At 63.4% G+C, this 20,201-nt stretch overlaps 2 protein-coding genes across 2 annotated transcripts; one reads left to right on the forward strand and one right to left on the reverse strand.

Moving 5' to 3' along the window:
- The first annotated feature begins 42 nt into the window (after positions 1-42).
- CHLRE_08g364862v5 (uncharacterized protein) lies at positions 43-11,966 on the forward strand. The gene is made up of 22 exons (XM_043064893.1): positions 43-344; positions 423-875; positions 1,208-1,317; positions 1,816-1,921; positions 2,233-2,314; positions 2,642-2,742; positions 2,970-3,094; positions 3,369-3,432; positions 3,675-3,883; positions 4,064-4,214; positions 4,514-4,603; positions 5,036-5,149; positions 5,459-5,632; positions 5,911-5,997; positions 6,289-6,342; positions 6,649-6,736; positions 6,874-8,450; positions 8,656-8,728; positions 8,964-9,034; positions 9,350-9,532; positions 9,693-9,812; positions 10,048-11,966. Exons 1-22 carry the CDS (start codon positions 276-278, stop codon positions 10,222-10,224), a joined length of 4,278 nt encoding a protein of 1,425 aa, XP_042921894.1. The 5' UTR covers positions 43-275; the 3' UTR covers positions 10,225-11,966.
- A 4,510-nt stretch (positions 11,967-16,476) lies between these two features.
- CHLRE_08g364931v5 (uncharacterized protein) lies at positions 16,477-19,572 on the reverse strand. The gene is made up of 2 exons (XM_043064894.1): positions 19,323-19,572; positions 16,477-19,220 (listed from the first exon to the last, which is right to left on the reverse strand). The coding sequence occupies exon 2, from the start codon at positions 19,141-19,143 to the stop codon at positions 17,518-17,520; it is 1,626 nt and encodes a 541-aa protein (XP_042921895.1). The 5' UTR covers positions 19,144-19,220; positions 19,323-19,572; the 3' UTR covers positions 16,477-17,517.
- Between the last annotated feature and the right edge of the window lie 629 nt (positions 19,573-20,201).

Below are 20,201 nucleotides of genomic sequence, written 5' to 3' on the forward strand. Positions count from 1 at the left end.
TCTGGACTGCCAAGTCCCCGCCGACTTACGCACAGTTTCACACTTAAACTGCAAGGCTCACTCTTTGCTCGCCTCCAATAATTCTGCCATTGTATATTTTGCTGGTCATCGTCGCTTGCCACTTCCAGTCAAGTCGTCGGACTGCCTGTCTTTCAGGCTCAATTTTCAGCCACAATATTCAACCAGAATTTTATGCGTATGGACATAGCTAGGGATGGAGTGCTAGCAAGCCGCATAAAGTTTCAACGCTGAACCCCTAGGCCCTTCCAGCGGGGATGGGGAATTGTTTGAGCAGCGGTGGAAATGAAAGGAAGCAGCAGGAGGTGCCGGCAAATGGAGTTGCGGTGAGTGCCACTTTGTCACAGGCTAGCTCGCAGCCCGGCTTCCCAGGAGCGTGAATTTTCTATTTGCTATGCGTACAGGCAAAGTACGTCGCGGCGGAAGGGGCGAGTGGTGTGGACGAGAAGCCGAAGACGACGTTTGATGCCTCCCAAGCAGCTCAGGAGCAGAAGGCCGCGCCCGACAAGGAGTATTTCTCCCCGTTTCAAAGCAGCAGCGTGTCGGATGCCACGTCCACGCAGCCTAGCGCAGCGGGCCCGTTTACCACAGTGGAAAGCAACGTTCCGCCCAGCGTGCGCTCCGGCAAGGATGTGTTATCAGGCGACTTAGTAGCAGATCCTCCGAAAAGGCCGGGACGAGTGGCGGATATGCCAACGCTGCCCTCGCTCACCTCGCTGAACACCTGTGTCAAGGTGGTGCCTCCGCCCCCGCCGGCGCAGCTGCAGCAACAGCAGTCGGAGGGCGCTGGAGAGTCTAAAACGCTGTACAGGGAGGTGGACGACGATGAGGGGGCAGAGGAAATCACGTGCTACCAGGTGCGTGTATGCCTGGGGGTGGGCGGGAATGGTGGCTGTGGGCGTTGCGAGGCCGGGGGTTTTCAGTTACAGGGTCGACTGTGTCGGTGTACGCACGTGTGCTGCACTGCCACCCAACAAGTTGCCACACAACTGCCACCCCGCGGCGGCCCAACATTCGCACGGGCGTGTTGCACGCACCGCGCCGGCCCTTGCTGTTTGCAATTTTCCATAACGAGCGCGCCTGAGCGTCCTCACATTGCGTCCCTGCCTTGCGCCGCTCGCATGAACGACAAACCACCCACCCCACACCGGTCCGCCCTGCTGCCGTGTCTACGCACGTGCCCACACAGGGGGGCTGTTGCGGCCCGGTGACCCGCAAGGAGATCAGTTTTGCAAACTGCAGAATGGACAGCGGGGCGTTGCGGCAGGGGCAGTTGGGCATGCCCCACGACGTCGTACAGTGAGTGCCGCGCGATGTGGTTCGGTCGGGCGGATGGAGGGAGGGCTGGGCGGAAAACGGGCGGAAGACGGGCGGAGGACGGGAGGAGAAGGGGCGGAGGACGGGAGGAGAAGGGGCGGAGGACGGGAGGAGAAGGGGCGGAGGACGGGACGAGAAGGGGCGGAGGACGGGAGGAGAAGGGGGCGGGGGTGCATATTTCAGGAGGAAAGACAGAGCACCAGATAACGGCGGGAGGCTAGTCGAGGCGGCGTGTCAACTGAGCGGGGTGGGGATGGAGGAAGGTATGTCCGCCTGCCGGCGTTGGGCTGCCCAAGGGATGATGGGTGCCGCAGGCGCGGCAGAGTGTGAGGGGGCTTGCAACAGCAGGCGAGTGAGGCAGACGCGGACCCGAAAAACGGACGGGGGCAGCCCAACTGGTGGCGCGCAACACGCATCCACCTTTTGCATGATACGTATTCGATACATCGATGACAAACGTATGTGCGAACTGGCGTGCAGGTACGGCGCGCCGCGGCCTGCCAACGAGGAGGGCCGCATGGCCACGGTGCGCGCACTGCGCAACATGCAAATCACCGAATGCCCCGAGCTCGACCTCATTTGCAAGGTGCGTGTGCCGCGTCGCGTCATGTCGCGACCAGCGTTGGCCCTGCTCGGAAGTCGGAAGCCGCGGGCTTGTGTGCATGGCGTGTAAACCGTAGCTTGGCCGTGAAGGGATGGCCACACGGGCAACGTGCATACGTCACACTGCCGGCACTGTGGCCTATGGGTTGGTTGGGCGTGAGAGGCTCGGCGGGGCATGGCGCGAGCCCGCACAAGCGCGCACAGCCGCGGCATGTATCCAACCATCGCCACGAACACCGCCACTAGCAACGGCAACCATCAACATTGCCGCCACGCAAACGTCGTACGGCGCAGGTGGTGTGCCGCGTGTGGAACGCACCGGCCGCCTGCATCACATTGCTGGACAGCGACCACGTTTTCATCTGCAGCGGCGAGGGTGAGCGGTTAGGCAGCTGGGCAGTTGGGCGGTTGGAAGGTTGGGAGGTTGGGAAGCGCACCTGCGTGCCAGTTGGTTTGGGAAGCTGGTTGGGTGACTTGGATGTTGGGGACCTGCCCGGGGCACCTGCTCCCAGCTCGCGACCCTCTCACGCGCGTCCCCACTCGCTTGCCTCCGCTTGGCCTCCCGGAAAACCCGCCCGTCCGCCCCCCCCCGCTTTCCCAAACATCCTTGCAACCCCCCCCCTCATGACGATGATGGGATTTTATCGCTGGGTCCCGGCACATACCCCACACACACTCACTTTCCTCACTACGCATCCCCCAGGCGGCTTCAGCGCGTGCCACCGGCCCTGGGCCATCGCCATGTGCCCCTGGATGCTGCTGACCCCCAACCCCACAGCCATGGCCATCAACGACCTCAAGGAGGTGCGGGCGACGCGCGCGCGTGCGCGTGTGTAAATGTTTGTGTGCGTGTGCGTGTGTGTGTGTGCGTGTGCGTGTATGGCGTAATGGCGTGTGTGCCTGTGTGTGACGTGATTGCGCGTGTGCGCGTGCGCGTGTGTGACGGCCGGTAGCTAGAGGCCCCCCTGCCGCAGCCCTCCCGTCTGGCCCCGCCCCCGTTTCATTCCGCAACCTCTAACACACACACGCAGGACGCGCGCTTCAGCAAGTCGCTGCACGTGTCCGGCGGCACCCGCTCCTACCTGACCTCGCCGCTGGTGGCCAGCAACGGACACCGCCTGGGCGCCATCTGCTTCACAGACACCAAGCCGCGCAGGTGGGCTTGTGTGCGTGCGTGTGGCTATACATGTACATGTGCCGCGTGTGCACGTGCGCGTGTGCACGGTACGGCGTTGCACAACGCAACGGGTACCCTGTAGACAATGCAAGCGCCCGTTGGATCCTCAGGTTGGCGCGCTCTTTTTCGCCGCCTCGTTTTCGCGGTACATGTGATTAACAAGTTGCCCCGTCTTCTCTATGGACAGCTACCCGAACCCCCACTGTCCATTTGGCTTGGACTGACGACTCCACACCCATACTCGCGCTCACAGGTTCGACGCGGGCGACTGCCGCATGATGAACAACTTTGCGGAGCTGGCCATCCGCGCCCTGGAGGTGAGCAGCAGGGCGCACAGACCTTCCGGGCGCAGAGCACACACGCAAGGCCGCAGGCGCGGGCACACCCAAGGGTGCATAGCAGCGACAACCACCCCCAGCATGAAGCGGAGACCCTAGGGGGCACGCCGCCGCGGAGCGGGGTTACCCGTCACCCTCACCTCCCAAACCACCTCCCAAACCACCTCCCAAACCACCTCCCAAACCACCTCCGTGAGCCCCCTCCTCCTCCCCCTCCGCAGTCGCACTTGGAGGTGTCCCGCCGTCTGGGCGTGCCGTCAGTCAAGCTGCGCATGACCAAGTCCGGCCGCGGCGTCGGCACGCACGGCTCCGCGGCGCAGGCCTCCAACTCGGTCCTGTCGGGCGGCGGCGAGGCGTCGGCCGACGGCGTGGGGCTCAAGGGGCCGCTGTTGGACACGGACGACGGCGAGCTCATGGAGGAGTTCCGCACGTGAGCAGCGAGCTGGCGCGCTACGTTTGTGCCCTCGGTCTATATCCATGCTACATGGTTGCATGGTTTCGGAATACCCATCACCTAAACATCCATGCTAGTTTGTTTGCCTGTCTCTATTATCGCCGGTTGTCAATGTCGGTGGCCCACCCTAAAACTTCCCCGCCGCTTCGCTTGCAGCCGCGTTCGCGACCTGGCGGAGGTGGACGAGACGGTGGTGCTGCTGGTGGACACGCGCTCGCCGGGCTGGACGGTGCTGTACACCTCCACCGGCTTCGAGGCGCTCACTGGGGTGCCGCGAGAGGCGGCGCTGGGAGCTACACTCAATGAGGTGTGCGTGGGCCTGCGTTGAACAATGAAACAGAAAAGACCCGCCCAAAAAATGGGCTGATCCCGCAGCGTCAGGGAGGACTGATTACGATACGGTAGACTGACGATGGCCCCACGTCTAACCCCCAAGGGGAAGCGAGGCACGGACCTTGGGTGCTGGCCCCTCTCCGCCCTCGCTGCATCCCACCGCGCCACCTCTCTGCCTCCCAGCCACGGCCCCCCCCCCCCACTGATGTCGGCACTTCAATCATGTGACTTAATCACTCTTTCCTCCGCATGGACGGCTACTCCCCCCCCCAGATCATGGCGCACGTCAGCGGCGACCCTCGAGTGGTGTGGGAGGGCGTGGAGCGCGAGGCCACGGCCGGCAAGCCCTTCGTCACGCCGCGGGTGAGTCAGGCCAAGTGAGGCCGTTGTGGTCAAGGGGAGAGGCGGCTGAGGTGGCAAGGGGCGGCATGGGGCGGTAGGGGAGGGATGAGGCATACTTCCTAAGGGGCTTCGTTTCTGCTAGGTTCCTTGACGGCCGCCGCCGTTAAGGTGTAACCGAGCCCTATGCGCCCTGCCTTACACTCCATGCTGCTTTGGCACCAGATAGAGCCCGGATGCCGCCCGCTCATCCTGATTGACTTGCCTCCTCCCCCTCTCACTGCACTTTTCTGTACCCTCTTGGCAACCCCCTCCCTACCCGCCCACCCACGCACCCCCGCCCGCTCCCACCCACCCACCCATCCCATCCTGTACCACTTTCCCAACCATTTTTGCAACCCTCTCTCTATCCGCCCACGCACCCTCGCCCGCTCCCACCCACCCACCCACCCCCAGGTGTACTGCAAGGGCTCCCCCGCCACCACCTTCTACCTGTCCTTCCGCCCCGCCGCCACCGACGACCTGGACGACCAGACCGTCACGCTGGGGGTGCCCGCAGCCGTGCCGCAGGTGCGCGCGCCGGGTGTGTGTGGGGTTAACGGCAAACCAATCCCGTAAGGTGTGTGTGGGGTGTTACAAGGGAAACGGAAGCGGGGAAGAAGGGCGGACGGGCGAATGGCAGTGGCGGTGGGCCTTGTGTGCGGACTGCCTCCTCCCGAGCCCACCGCCCATTGCCTACCGTCTACGATTTTCTAAGCTAATCATGAATGTAACTCCTAAAGGGCACGCTCTCCTACTCGCGCTTTTGCATTGAGTTCGGTTTTGTTTGGCCTGGTATCTACAACCCCACCTCCTCACCTCCCGACCCCACATCGCCAGGCCGCCTCCGCCTCCACCAGCCGCCTGTTCTTCGCGCGACTGCACACCACCCCCGACGCGCCCGCCAACAGCCGCGATCAGTCCCGCGCGCTGACGCCCATCCTCACCACCGGCCGCCGCCTGCCGCCCTCCATCGCCATTAACCCGGTGCACGGCCTCACAGACCTGTTCCAGGTGCGTGTGCATGTGCGACTGTGCTTGCTGGCCTTACAGCTGGAATGGAGCCGGCTTGCGAGGCTGGGCATGGCGGCCTGCGCTGCCGTAGGCGTGCCCGGCTGCCCCGTTACCTTGACGCCCCCAACACCTAACCCTTGCCGAACTCGCCTGCTCACTCGCTCACTCGCTCACTCGCCCTCCTGCCTGTCTGCCCTCCTGACCTCCGGCCCTCCTGCCGCCCTGCCCTCCTGCCTGTCTACCCTCCTGCCCTCCTGCCTGTCTGCCTGCCCTGACAGGACCTTGTTGTGGGCCAGGTGCTGGGCCAGGGCAGCTACGGCACCGTGTATCACGGCAGGTGGCACGGCGTGGACGTGGCCATCAAGGTGTGTGGCAGGGTGGGGGGGGAGATGCAGGGAGGGGAGGGGAGGGGAGGGGAGGGGAGGGGAGGGGAGGGGAGGGGAGGGGAGGGGAGGGGAGGGGAGGGGAGGGGAGGGGAGGGAGGGAGGGGAGGGGAGGGGAGGGAGACGTTTTGTTATTGCAGAGTGGCCAGGTGTTGCAGATCGTACCGCATGGGCGAGGCTGGACGGCATTGGTGCGGTTGGCGGTGTTTTTGACACTGCCTGACCCCACCCCTGCGCTGCCTGCCTGCCCGTGTGTATGTCCGCACCGCACAGGTCCAGGACATGCACATTCGCTCTAATGAGGAGCGCCTACGTGCCGAGTTCGAGGTAAGCACACCGCACACACACTTGAACACAACGGCGTGACGTGTACGGCCGCTGCCCCAATCCACTCACAGCTGGATGCCGCACACGCGCGGCAGCTGGCCTTCCTTCTACATGCGTCCACATACCAAAAGCATGTCCTTTCCTCCCACCCATCTGACGAGATACGTCTCGCCGCGTTGCGAACCGCTGCTCGTATGCTGCCGCTTTCCATCCCGCCAAACAACGCCCGGCCGCCCGCCCACCATCATCAAACCCCGCCCGCCGCTCGTGCCTTGCCGTGCTGTGCTGTGCTTTGCTGTGCTGCAGGTGGGGCTGGGGCAGCGGCTGCACCACGTCAATGTGGTCCACACGCTGGCGCACGCCTCGGCGTTGCTCGAACGCTCGCAGGACTCGGGTGCGTGCCGTACCGGCAACTCTTGACGGAGCTGTGTGTTTGCGCGCGTTCCTATCTGTGTGCCGTATCTTTCCACCGGTCTACTACTACATCGATAGACCATTAAAGCCCCCCTCCCTCCCTCCCTCCCTCTGCAGCCCTGATGGCGAGCGGCTCCAGCAGCAATTGGAACGCCGGCCTGCCCATGTTCCCCATGGGCATGGTGCCCATGGGTGACTTCGGGCCGCTGGTGGGGCCGGGCTTCTTCGCCTCCTCCGCCTCCAACGCCCGTGCGGAGCGTGAGGGCTCCCCCATGCTGCAGCACGGCGCCAGCGGCGTGCACACCACCGCAGCCAACGCAGGCGCCGAGCCCGGGCCGGCCTTCATTCCCTTCTTTGCAGCGGACGACTCGGCCGCGGCCGCCACGGCAGCGGCGGCGGCTGCTGCTGCTGCCGCCGCGGCGGCGGCGAGTGCCTCGCACAGCGGCCCCAGCGCGCGGGCGCAGTCAGCGGCGCACGGCTCCGACCGCACGTCTGTGTCGCAGCTGCCCTCGCCCTCGCCGCCCTCTTCCTCACCGCCGCTGTCGCTGCTCAAGACGTACACCTCGGCCGGCGGCAGCATCGCGCTGCCCATCGTGTCTGGGGCCAACAGCAACATGGTCCGCGTGGCGCTTCCGTCTGGTGCGCAGGTGCCCATGCTTCGACACCAAGCCCGCACGGCGGAGTTCGGTGGCAACAGCAGCTCGGCCGCGGTCAGGCCGCTGCCGCCAAAGTCCGCCACCGCCGCCGCCGTCGGCGGGCCGCCGACCGCTGCCGAGGTGGCGGCGCTGGCGGCGGCGCTGGCCGCGCACGGCTCGTCGATTGGCGGCGGCAGCAGCGGCGCCAACCGCTCGCCGTCCGAATCCGCGGGCATGGCCGCAGCCTCGGCAGCCATGGCATCGGCGGCGGCGAACGGCTCGACGCTAGGGTCGCGGACAACGTCGGGGCTGATGGCGCCGGGCAGCGGCCTGGCGGCGGCGGCGTCGGGGCCGCCGACGGCGCCCACGTCGGGCCTGGTGGACAGCGCGACGGTGGCTCTGCTGACCTCGCGCGGCTTCGGTGGCGTGACGCGGTCGGGCTCCTTCACGCGCCCCATGTCCTCTCGTGCGCCCATGCTGCACACCATGGAGGAGGAGACGGAGGCGGGCGAGGTGACGGCGGGCTTCAACATCCAGCACGACAGCGCCGCCGCCAACGCCAGGGAGATGGAGCCGTCGACGGCAACCGGCGACATGCGGGACACAGTTGATGAGGAGGAGTTCGGCATGTCGCCCTTCGTGGTCGCCGGCGGCAACGCCGAATGCGTGACTGCCAACGCCAACGTCCTCTCCACCGACGCGGCGACGCCGCTGTCAACGGCTGGCTGCGGCCTGGGGCCGGACGGCAGCAACTGCCGCCGCCAGGGCGACGCCGCCGGCAGGTTCGACTTCGGCACCGCCGCGGGCGCCGGCGACGGCTCAGTTGCGGTGCCTGCGCACACGCCGTGTTGGCAGCAGGTCGGCCCAGCCGCCGGCGGCGTGGCGGGGGCTGCGGCCGCGGCCGGCGGCGGCGGCGACGCCTGCACGAGCGGCGCGGTGGCTCGGAAGACGACGGCCAACGTGGCTGGGCCGATCGAGGCGGACCTGTCGGGCCTGACCTACCCCATCGACGTGCGGCTGTGGATGGTTCTGGAGTTCATGGACAAGGGCAGCTTGCAGGTAAGGGGCAGCCTGTGAGGGTGCGGGTAAACCTGTCGTACTGGCACGAGGGTGTGGCACGACGGGGCGGGACGCGTCAGGGAGGGTGCCGCATGGTATGCGCGTGTGACGCGAGGGGCCTCGCCCCGCGCCTGCCTGACCAGGCTCGTAACATTCAGCACACCCTGACACACGCGCGCGCCGCTGTGCGCATCAACCCACGCAGGACGCCATTGACCGCGGCTGGCTCCGTGAGGGTCGCACCGCTGACCACGCGCCCGACTACCCGGCTGTGCTGGGTGAGGCGCTGACTTGCGCTCCAGCGCAAACCGCCCGCGACGCCTAACAGCCGCAGTGCTATCTGCTTCATGCTTTGGATTAATGCCGCCACCACCCCGAACGCTCTGCCTTTTGGAATTACCGGACCGTAGCTTTGGCCCCTGGCTGCTGTGTGTGCTGCCCCGCTGCACCGCACCTGGCCTGATACGATGTTATGACACCCCTCTCTCTCGCTCCCTCCCTCCCTCCCTGCAGCCACGCTGTCCGAGATCGCCGCCTCGCTAGCCTACATCCACTCCCACGACGTCGTGCATGGAGACCTGTCGGTGCGTTGGGGCTGCAGGAGTGGGGGTGGGGGCGCCTGCACGGGTGGACCCATGCGGGGCATGTGGTCAATATACGTGGGCAGCTGTGGGAAGGGGAGCGGGAGCTGTGGCGTGATGCTGTTTCAGCAGAGGCTGGCGCCAACGTGGCCGCTGCTGTTAGGGAGGAGCCCCTCGACCCTCGTCACCCTGCCCGCCTGGGCCAAACCCACCATTCACCTCCTGCTGTGCACCTCAGCTGGTCGGCGTCGTTGGTAGTGATTGCTGTCTACCGTATAACTCTTCCTGAACTAATCATGAACATAATCCCTCACACAGGCCGTCAACGTGCTGCTGCAGTCGGTGCACCGGCAGGGCGGCGACGGCGACGCCGACGGCGGCATGGTGGACTGTGCGGGCCGCGGCTTTGTGGCTAAGATCAGCGACTTTGGTCTGTCCATGCAGCTCATGGGGCCAGACCAGGCCATAAAGACCGCGGCGTACGGCACCATCACACACATGGTGAGTTGTGAGCTCAGGTCTCTCAGGTCTCTCGCTTTCAGGTCTCCGGCCTCCTGCTCGCAATGTGCCAGCCCTCTCACTGTGCAACGCATTAGCTGCCTTCTACTGCCAATCTGCAATTCATTCACTGTTTTCTCCTTTTATCCATGCGCCCTCGCAGGCGCCCGAGGTGCTGCGCAACAGCGCGCTGTCCAAGTCTGCGGACGTGTACTCCATCGGCGTTCTGCTGTGGCAGATGGTCACCGGCAGCCGGCCCTGGGCGGGCCTGTCGCACCTGCAGGCACGTACGCGCGCCGGCGGGGCGCTGGGTGTGTGTTCGTGCGTGCGTATCTGCGTGTGTGCCTGTGAGAGTACGGACGGCCGCCCGAGCATAACCCCTCGCACATGCGCGCGCACATCAAGGGCTAGAGCTGTGCACGCCACACGCATAACACCACATGCCCGCGTCCTTCGGCATCGCTGACGCGCGCTGCGCTCCCCCCGCCCCTAACCACGCCATCACGCCCTGCATGCAGGTGTCGGTGGAGGTGGGTCAGAACAACAAGCAGCTGCAGTGGCCGCGCGGCGTACACGCCGGCGTGCAGTCGCTGGGGCAGCGCATGCTGGCGACGCGGCCGGAGCAACGGCCCACCGCGGCGCAGGTGGCGGCGGAGGTGGCGGTGCTGCTGCAGCAGGTGCCGCAGTACGCGTAGGCAGAGTGGGCAGAGTGGGCAGGTGGGCCAGCAGGCGCCAACAAGGAACGCGGAGGCCGCAGCGCGCCCGGGCGCGGGCGCGAGCGGCGGAAGGTGCAGGCGGGGGCGGGGATGCAGGAGTTGAGGTCGGGACAGGAGCGGCAGGATTCAAGCTGCGCGGAGGGCAGCCGGCCGAACACGAGGGAGGCAGCTGCGGGAGACGTGGGGCAGGCGCACACGGGCAGGACATGTCGGGGAGTTGCGCGCATCTCTGCGTCGCTGACGTCGAAATTGGGAATTGCTGCAGGGCAGTGGCTTTGCTGGTTGTTGCTGGCGTGCAGTGGGCGGTTGGGTGCACTGCATAGAGGAGTTGGAAGTGTTGGGCGTACAGGGTACCGGTAGCAGGTGTGAAGGGCCCGCACATCTGGGTATGCACACATTGGGGTCCATGGGTGCAGCTTGGTGCAGGCGGGCGCATTAGGGTAAGTACGGCTGTGTCGGGGATGGCGGTTGTGCACACATGGCCTAATGCACTACGGCGCGGCGTGTGAGCGCGTGCGGCCTCGCAGGGCAGTGCGATTGGCGCCGCCGGCGCCGGGAGGTCCGGCTTTCCTTCCTAGATGCATCTATTTCATGCATGGAAAGCACGCACGGTACTTTTCGTCCAAAGTAATAATGCAACAATTGTATTTGCGCGAGCTGACGGCGCTTGCTCGCGCTTGTTTCATTTGGTTGTTGCGGGTGCAGGGAGAATGCCGTGGTTGAGGTCCACGTAGATTGGGAATTGGGAATGATGACATGAGGTGCACGATCCATGAAGCAGTAGCAGGTTTGCTGGACACGGCGGATGGAATGCTTCCATGGCAAGGCAAGGCGAGGCGCTTAACCCGTGTTGAACCCTAAGTTGGACTGGCAGGAATTCATGGAATTGACTGGGCCGGTGGGCGTGGGGCCTGGGGCACCAAGCCCCCAGAGCGAGGTCCTCAGCATAGGTTGCAAGCCTGCAAGGGGTGCGCTCAAGAGGGGCCGGCTCTTGGGGGGTGACGCTGCAATGGTGCGCATAGGCGCCGGTATGAGCGCATGGCGCGCCAGATTGGGTTCCCGGGCTTTCATGTGCATGTGTATGCGCGTGCGCTTTTCCCGTTATGTGCGTTGACGTGCCTGCAGTGTGCCAGGTAGCGTTGAGGAGCTACCGGATGTTGAAGGCCCCGCTGTAGTTTCAAGTACACAAAGTATTGATTGTAGGGAAGGTCGGCGCGGCGCGTGCTTGCGCCTGCGCGGAGATTCTTCACGAATATCACGATATGTTGACGGGCATGCTATGCTGCAAGTAGTGGCCTTACTGTATGCATGGCTGTGCCGGGTCATCCAAGTGGCGCGCGTCCAACTTCAGAGGAGGGCGTGCGATGGGGGCTTCATTGGCTGATTTGGGTTTACGTGGAGAGGGGCAACCCGGAGATTGTGCCTGGACGGTCGGCAGGCAGCCATATTGTGGGCGGTAGCAAGCGGTTTGGCCGGGCGCGCACGTATGCCATGACGCATGAGCGCCTGGAAAGTGGGCTTTACGGGTGCCGATACTGCAGCTAGGCTTGCCGGTGTTGTGGTCATGGCCTGCAGTTGGCCAGCCAACCGCCAGCCAAGCACGGGGCATCACAGGCGTCGCGTCACGTGGCCCAGCCGGTTGCAGCGGGCTAGCTGCAGGCTAGCTCGCTGGCTGGCTGCCCAGCCCTGCCCTGGGTACGAAGCTGTAACGTCACCGCAGTGCGAATGCAGGGCCACTGGGCCAGATCACCAGGCGGGAGGGGAGCGGCAATAGAGCGACGCAAGCAGACAGGATGGCATCATGGCAATCCGCAAGGGGTGGGGCTGCGCGGACATGGCGGACCACGCGGGCTGTTGTGCTGTCTGCGGGTCTGATGTCTGCGGGTGTGCTGTCTGCGGGTCTGCGTGCTGTCTGGGGCCTGCATGCTGTCCGCGGCACTCCCTGCCTCGGTTTAGTTGGGATTGGAGTACTACCGCCCCTAGCGCCCTACATGCAACGTGCTATACCATCTGAGTAAGGGACACGGGCAGACACGTAGTAAGGGACACGGGCAGACACGGACATTCTCACGTGTGCCCCGCCCAATGGCAAGCTACGGCCTTCCCCTGCTGGTAACATAAGACATGCTTTGCTGACATGGGTCTCACAGCTGGTGCTGCCATTTCCGGGAGACCCCCAAACTTTGCAAACCGCGAATGCCACATCGTGCAGCCTACTGGTCCCGAGAGTGAACCCGGGTTGCCCCCACACTTTGCTTGGCTGACCTCCTGAGTCCCGCGGAGCCACCCCTTGGCTGCATACACGGCTGCATATGCTGCATGACACCACTGTACCTCCCCGTTTCATTGCTATGCATATCTGACAGCTGCGAACAACCTCCTACGGTATGGGCTGGAGGGAGCTTTGTTTGGGCTGTGCGAAGCTGGCAGCCCAGGGCTGCGAGGAGTGGGCTGCGAGGAGTGACCTGACACTGCTGAAGCATGGTGCAGCGCTAAACGGCAGTGGCGCCAGAACCGGCTGTATGGGCTGCTGGCCCAACTGATCTGTACGTGTTGACGTGATCCCGCCCCCTAATGCTGCTGCGGGCGGCAGGCGTGGTGTCCTCCGACCGGGTCGCGGGGCGGGCACCCGCACCATCACGGAACAAGATGGTTCAGGCCCCCGCCCACGTCCACCCTCTGCCCGGCTCCCATAAGAGCCAGCAGGCACCATTGCTACTGCATGTAGCACCACGCCGCCAGAGCAGCTGCTCGCCCGCCCGCCGCTCTCGCGCAATGCTGCCGGTACTGGCCGCCGCCAAACCCGCTCGCCGTCTGAGCTGTCGCCGGTAAGCTGAGCTTCTGATAACGGCGAGATCACGTTCAGCAAAGCCGCTTGGAGGATGGACAGAGACGAGAAGAAGTGAGCTCTGGATTTACAGCAGGCTCCCAAACCAGAGCCCAATGCCGCTAGCAAGAGTCAGAAGATAGCTGTTGCAAGGCTGGAAGCCTCCTCCTCACAAGCCGCCTTCCACCAGCGGGAGGCACAGCCTCTCCGTTTACTTGGAGCGCTGCCGCATCTTCCGCCGCTTGCGCTTGAGCCGACGCATACGCTTCTTCCTCCACTGCATTCATGAAAAAGGCACAGCACATGCGCGGCAGACGGGTCAGAGACAGTTGCCGAAGTGTCTGGGCGGCGCCACCCTTGCAATGCGGCGCGCAGGCGCTTGTTAGAGACATAGCGTGCATTGCATAACTGCTGCATCGAGACTCACCTTAGCGCGCATTTTTCTATGGGTCCCGAAGGAGGGAGGCTGGCGAGGCGAGGCCACCTATGAGGCAAAGTCCCGGCGCCCCATTCCAGCCCCATGCGGGCCCTGGAGCCATGAGACCTCAGAGACGCCTGTTCTTGCCCGAACTCTGCGGCTGCTCTGCTGTCCAACATGATGAATACAGTGGTGCCCATGAAATATACCGCACAAAAGACCGACGTCAACACGGACACGAGCTGGGCCATCGTTTTCTCCTAGAACCCTTGTTTTCGAGTACAGAGACTGAAATTAGACTCTCACAGCTACCACACAGCAATTTATCACAAATTCACCTTGCGCGTACTGTCGGCTCTGGACACGCTTGCCAGTGCCGGACCCCCCCCCCCCCCCCGATACCCACCGCAAGCCGGGATCCATCCCGACAACCTAGGACGCGGTCGCATCCTTTTCTTCAAGCCTCTAGGGATCGCTCGGAATGCTGTCCGCTCTGCGTCACCTGGCTCGCCTGGGCGCCAGCGCTGCGGGGCCCTTGCGCAGCATGGCCCTGGGCAGCGGCACTGTGGCGGTGGCTGCTGCGGCTGCGGAGGCGGAGCGCCGCCGCCAGGAGATGCTTGGATCGCAGCAAGAGGCTCCGCTTGCCTTGGACAGCTCCTTTCAGATGCATCAGATGGACAAGTGCGGCTGTTGCCTGTTAGGGTTGCTTGACGTGGACTTTCTGCGGCCGCGCCGTATTACTGATTCATGGCACTTGGTGTTGCATCAGTTTGGTATGATGTTTGTGGTATTGTCAACTGGTTGCAGCTCTGGCAGTACAAGGCTCGACATTTGCACTGCATTCCCGTTGGCAAATCCTCGACTGGTCATTGGGTCACTGGCCCCTGTTTGGACGCTGATAGACGGTGTGCCATCAAGCATCCTTTTTTTCCATTCCACGCCCGTTTCAATAACGTTTGCTGGTATTGCTTTTACTTGGGCTTGCGCTTGTGGCTTGACGTCAAGGACGGCACATACTGCTCCGGTTGAATGTGCTCAGCCCAAGATGGGCGCTGCAGGTGCTGACAGCCCCCGTACGGCGGTGGCCCCACTTCCATGGCGTTTGCGTAATAATTGCCGGGGTGCACAATTAGCTCACAAGCTTAATTGGATGGCTGGCTTGAGCCCGCGTGCGCAAATGCGACATGGCCTTGCAGATATTGCAGTGACAGTGCTGAAACCAACACCTGGCAGCAATGCCGTTTTGTTTTCTGTACTACGGTACTTCATATGGTTTTCAGGTTACATTAATTTGCGCCTTTAGCTGCGCGTGCTTCGCCAAACCCACAGGTACTTGGCCACACACTGCTTATTTTGGTTTCTTGAGTTTTGTGTTATGAGGACCTGGGCGCGGTCCATGCTGCCGTGGGCCACCGCCATTGCCGGCCAAGCAAGCTGAAATTGTTCCTGTTGAGTACAGTGGCGCACGCGTGGGTGGGCTCGTGTGCTGCCTGCCCGTTTCTCAAAGCGCTTTGATGGTCTCCTGGAGGAGAGCACGGTTGTTGGTGATAAGGTCTGGGCTTGGGCGCTTTGGATTGCCAATAGCAATTGGGCTGCTCGAGCAGGGTTAATGCTGTGTTTTGAGGGCTGCGTGCCATGCTTCATCCACTGCGCCTGGCAGGCACCGGTAGCACCGGTATGGCCGGGTGTAGTGCGGCGGTAGGTGAACGGCATGCAATGGCGGCCGGGTTGTGTTCTCGGGAAGAAACGGGGCCGTATTGCACGACAGAGCGTAAAGTTAAGACCCATCCGTGTAACCAATAATCAACTGAAGGACTCGTCCATGTGGGGTGGTGAGAACATACGGGTGCCGAGAACTGCTTGTGGCATTCTGCACAGACGCTGATGCCAGCTACATACTGATTTCGGGGTCCTGGACGGTTGCCGAGGACCAGTTGAATCCGATGGGACAGGGTAAGGGGCAGAATGGCGTAGTGTGCCGCGTGTTCCCAGACCGTAACATTCAACTTGCAACGCCAAGGCATGAGTGCGCGGCTCGTGTATTCCCCAGACCGTAACATTCAACTTGCAACGCCAAGGCATGAGTGCGCGGCTCGGAGTTACTGTACCAAGACATTGCTGACTTGCTGGCAGGCTGGAACGTCAATGGGGGGGGGGGGACTGTGCGCGTTCGGTGGTACATGGGAGACAGGAGGGACAGTCCGTTTTGATGGATGGGAGGGGACGTTCATAATATGCTGACGCGCATTCCTCACGCTCCGGGCGCCCGGCCAGGCGAAAGCACCACACAGACAGTATGCGACGCTGAGTGGTAGCGCACCTGCAATCAGGCGACCGACGTCCACGGATGAGCACTGATGAAAGACAACCTCGTAATGCGAGCAGCGTGCAGCAAAGCAATGGCCGGGCGACAGTGTGGCAAGCAAGGGCAAGAACAGGGCGCGGCAAGGCAGAAGAGGGAGCCTGAATTGTGCCAGACACACAGCAACAGCGCCAGACACACACATACATACACACACGCGCACACACACGCACGCACACACACACACACACACACACACACACACACACACACACACACACACACACACACACACACACACACACACACACACACACACACACACACACACACACACACACCGCAACGCAACGCAACGCCACACTCAATATGCTGAGTCACAGCGCACCTGCAGGCAGGCGACCAGCGTCCACGGATGAGCACTGAAGAGAACGGCAGAGAAAATGCATACAGAGTGCAGCAAAGCAGTGGCTGGGTGGCAGACAGTGTGACAGGCTCACAGGCAGGGGCAAAAACCGGGCGAAGGCAGAAGAACCGGGCGAAGGCAGAAGAGGGAGCCCGTATTATTGTGCGGCTGAGTGGTGGGCGAGTCGAATGCGAGTGAGACGAACACAACAGAGTGTGATGAAGCGCCGCGGGTTGGAATAAGGAAGGAGGGCTGTCGCCGTTGGGTTCTCGGCGGTTTACGCGATTCTTTCTGAGTATATGATGTATTGATCATGCCGCCATGCCTCGAGGCCCGAAACTGCAAGCCAGTGATGGTCTTGGCCACAGTATCTGCCCTCTGCCACCTGGCTGGTCCCATTCTGTTACTCCGTTAGGCGACATGCACTGCGCTTCGGTGCTAGATTAGTTGCGTTGCTGCGGTTCGTGTCAGACGGTTTTGGCAGGCCATCCAAGTGAGTCACAGTTTCAGGACTCCATCAGGGCTCTGCAATCTTTGCCTGTGGACAGTGTGCACACACAGACCACCGCGTGCCAGTGGCGCTGCGTGCTGCGACGCACCACCTGCGTACGTACGTACGGAACGCTATAAGAGACGGAGCAAACAACGAACGAATGAAATTTGCGTGCCTCACAAGGTGATTGCTACTTTGCTCCTTCGTCCTTCTCCTACCAGTCTCGCATCCACATCCATCCACACCGCAGGCGCACATCCTGCTACGGCATCTGGTCACCATCCGTACTAGGCACGATGCCGCCGTGTACTAGTCGCCTAACCACAACACGAACCCTTAAATCGTTAAAAAGCGCTTTCGGCGCAAGCTAAATGGGCTGAATCAAGCCCTGCTAGGCTGTGCAAGCTAAGACACCCGCGTGTAATGGCGCGGCATGTCAACAATCGTCCCTGACTTGTTAGTGTCTAACAGGGCTTCATCTTCGTTGTCAGCTAGGGCCCTCACACGCATGCTAGAGATCAATCAAGGTGGCTAGTGCCCATCGTCCCATGCATACCAATAAATCGCGCAGATGTCAACACGTGTCCTTGATCGTAATGGTCGGGCAGCGCTTCATCTGCATCCACAGCTAGGTCCCCCGCACGCTTGTTAGACATAAATTAAGGTGGCTAGTCCCAATCGTCTCATGTGAATCACTAAACCGCACAGATGCAGCACTTCTGGTTCAGTGCCCATCTGTGCTCCTATCCACCATGCACAATTTGCAGTGCCCGGCTTTCGTCACGTCGCGTTGCACAAACCTATGCCTGCTGGAGGCTGGTGCTCCTTACATGCCATCGTACGCGGCGGGGTTGGCCGGGTACAGCACGCGGCCGCTGAAGCGCACCGACGAAATGAAGGTGGGTTTGGCGCCCTTGGCCTGCGCCTTGACGGTGATGCGGATGCCGCCCACGGCCGTGCGGCGCAGGCGCGGCGGTAGCTCCGACTGGCTGCCGCGAGGAGGCACGCTCTCCGAGCTGCCCGAGCGGTCGGAAGGCACGCTGATCACCAGGTCGCCGCCGCAGGGCGTGCTGTCAGACGCGGCCGAGTACACGGGCTGGCCCTTGGGGCCGGACACAGGCGCCACGTCGGGCAGCTCAGGGATGGGCGTGGCGGGCCACGGCAGCAGCTCCACAGACAGTACGCCGGGGTTCTGCAGCTGCGTGATGGTGATGCTGTCCAGCTGCATGGGCTCGCGGAAGTACAGAGGCAGCGTCGTCGTGGTCTGCGTGGCGTTGGACGGCACAGCCCAGGCGCGCGGGCAGCCGCCACACACGCCCACCGTGGCGGTGCACTGGCGGCGTGCGCTCCAGAACACCAGGTTCAGAGGGCTGCGCGGCTTGCGGTAGCTGCGGAAGCTGGCGTCGTTGTACCACACCACGGGCTTGCTGCTGTCGCCCGACAGGGTGCCCTGGGCGGGCATGCGGCTGACTCGGGCCGACGTGACGCGCGCAGGCGGGCTGGGCGAGGGAGGCGACGGCGGAGGCGAGGGAGGCGGAGAGGGGGCCTCGTTCACCCAAGAAGCGTTCAGGGCGGATGTCAGGACAGCCACGTTCAGCGGAGGAGGGCGGGGAGGGCGAGGAGGAGGAGACGGAGGCGAAACAGGAGCGGTGGGAGGAGCAGACACGCCAGGAGGCAGCGGCGGGCTGGGCGGCGGCGAGGGAGGCAGCGCCACCTCCACCAGCGTCACGACCGTGAAGTCGACGATCACATCTGCAGTAGACGACGGCTGCTGCTGCTGAGCGCTGCGGCGAGCCTGCTGCAGCTTGGCACCTGGGCCCAGCACCAGCTCAAGCTTGGCGGAGCGAAGCCCAGCCACGGTGGCGTCATCGGCGGGCGTCACGCGCTTGAGCGCAAGCAGGCTCAGGCCAGCGCCGGGCAGCAGCGCAGACAGCTCCGACGCAGACCACACATGCTCCGCAGCGCCGCTCTGCTCCAGCGCGGCGCGGCGGCGGCCGCTGGACGCGCCGCCCTTGGTCACGCGCGTCACGTACACGTTGGCGGGGTCGATGTTGAGGGCGGTGGCGGTGAGCTGGATGAAGGCGGCAATGAAGGCATCCACAGACGCCTGGCTGGTCACATCCAGGTTGGCCACGATGGTGGCGTTAGCAGAGAAGCCAGCCACGTAGTGCTCCGCCTCAAGCGCAAGGCCGGGAGGCAGCGGGGGAGAGGGGGAGGGAGGCGCGGGAGGCGACGGGGGATGGGGCGAGGGAGCTGGAGATGGCGGAGACGGGGGGTCGATGGGTGATGGAGGTGGGGATGGTGGAGACGGGGGTGAGGGCGGCTGCTGGGGTGGGGATGGGCTGGGAGGCGCCGGGCTTGGGCTGTTGGGCTCGGGGCTGGGAGGGGCGGGTGACGGCGGGTACACGCCCGACGCCAGCACGCGGCGCATGACCTCGCTGTCTTGGTTCATGTGCGCCAGCGCCGACACAACCTGCTGGATGGCTTCCGAGTCAATCGCCGAGTCGTTGTGGTCCAGGGGAAACACATCTGCGAAGGTAGGCAGGAGGTAGCATGGTGTGACTCAGAGCCCGTTGCAGTTTGCCACGCTCGCGGCGTCGAGTAAGGTAAGGAATATTGCGGATAGCTTACCATCGGCAGGCTGAATCATTCGAGCGCCGTTCACCACACAAGCAAAACTGCATGCGACGAGAAGTGCCGCAAGGCCGTAGGCCCAGGTAGAGCGGGCGCGAGGCGCCATACTTATGACTTGTTATCACAGCAAAACTTGTGGACGCTTGAGTTGAGCGATGTAGAGACGGGTAGTAGCGCGCGAAATGTGCTTTCGCTTATTCACGCGTGTTTCTTGCGCTCACTACGATGTCCGGCAAGGTATTGTGCCGGGACAGTCTGTATAATCTGTGGAGAAACAGCAGCGAGGAACAAAAGTCGCGGAACCCGTACGGCATGGCCATTCGGACCCGTTGCAGCGAGGGGCCCGTTTGCGCCTCAGCAGCGCCCACGTATGAATACTTTGAAAGATCCAATATCTTAAGAGACAAGTCGCTGGCCCGGGTGCCTTGTTAGCACCCTCCTTCGCGTCGCGTTCGGGGCCTGCAAGCGCCGGCCGGGTAATACGCAGTGTCGAATAGCTGTTGGTGCTTGATAATGACCACGAGAGCCCTTGAAAGGTTGCCCGGGGTCGGCGAGTCCGAAGCCCACAGAGCGCGCGCGAGCTGCGTCATGCATGCACGGGCCTGGCACGGCTTGCGCGTGGGCTTGCGCACCCGGGTGCCACTCCGGCAAGTCCCTAGGGATGCACGAGCTACACGTTGCTATGTCGAAAGTCGTTGGGGGACAAATGTTGCGGTGGTTTCAGGCCCCCCAAAGCTTTGGGCTCCTCTGGACTCAGCCCAAACCGGTAGTGGCACCCGGCGGGTGGGCTTGCGCAGACATGCACGCCGCCCTCACGGCGCCAGGGCAGCGATTGAGCGACACCTGGAGGCTGGAGCCTGCGAAGCCTGGATAGGC

Source organism: Chlamydomonas reinhardtii, chromosome 8 (genome assembly GCF_000002595.2).
Source record: "Chlamydomonas reinhardtii strain CC-503 cw92 mt+ chromosome 8, whole genome shotgun sequence".
Lineage (NCBI taxonomy): Eukaryota > Viridiplantae > Chlorophyta > Chlorophyceae > Chlamydomonadales > Chlamydomonadaceae > Chlamydomonas > Chlamydomonas reinhardtii.

Bases quoted from the DNA above. Each gene is read 5' to 3' on its own strand.
- CHLRE_08g364862v5 (XM_043064893.1), top strand. From the start codon at position 276: ATGGGGAATTGTTTGAGCAGCGGTGGAAATGAAAGGAAGCAGCAGGAG. The intron at 3,884-4,063 runs GTGAGCAGCGAG...CTTCGCTTGCAG, and splicing joins CTCATGGAGGAGTTCCGCAC to CCGCGTTCGCGACCTGGCGG. The intron at 6,343-6,648 runs GTAAGCACACCG...GCTGTGCTGCAG, and splicing joins GCCTACGTGCCGAGTTCGAG to GTGGGGCTGGGGCAGCGGCT.
- CHLRE_08g364931v5 (XM_043064894.1), bottom strand. From the start codon at position 19,143: ATGAACCAAGACAGCGAGGTCATGCGCCGCGTGCTGGCGTCGGGCGTG.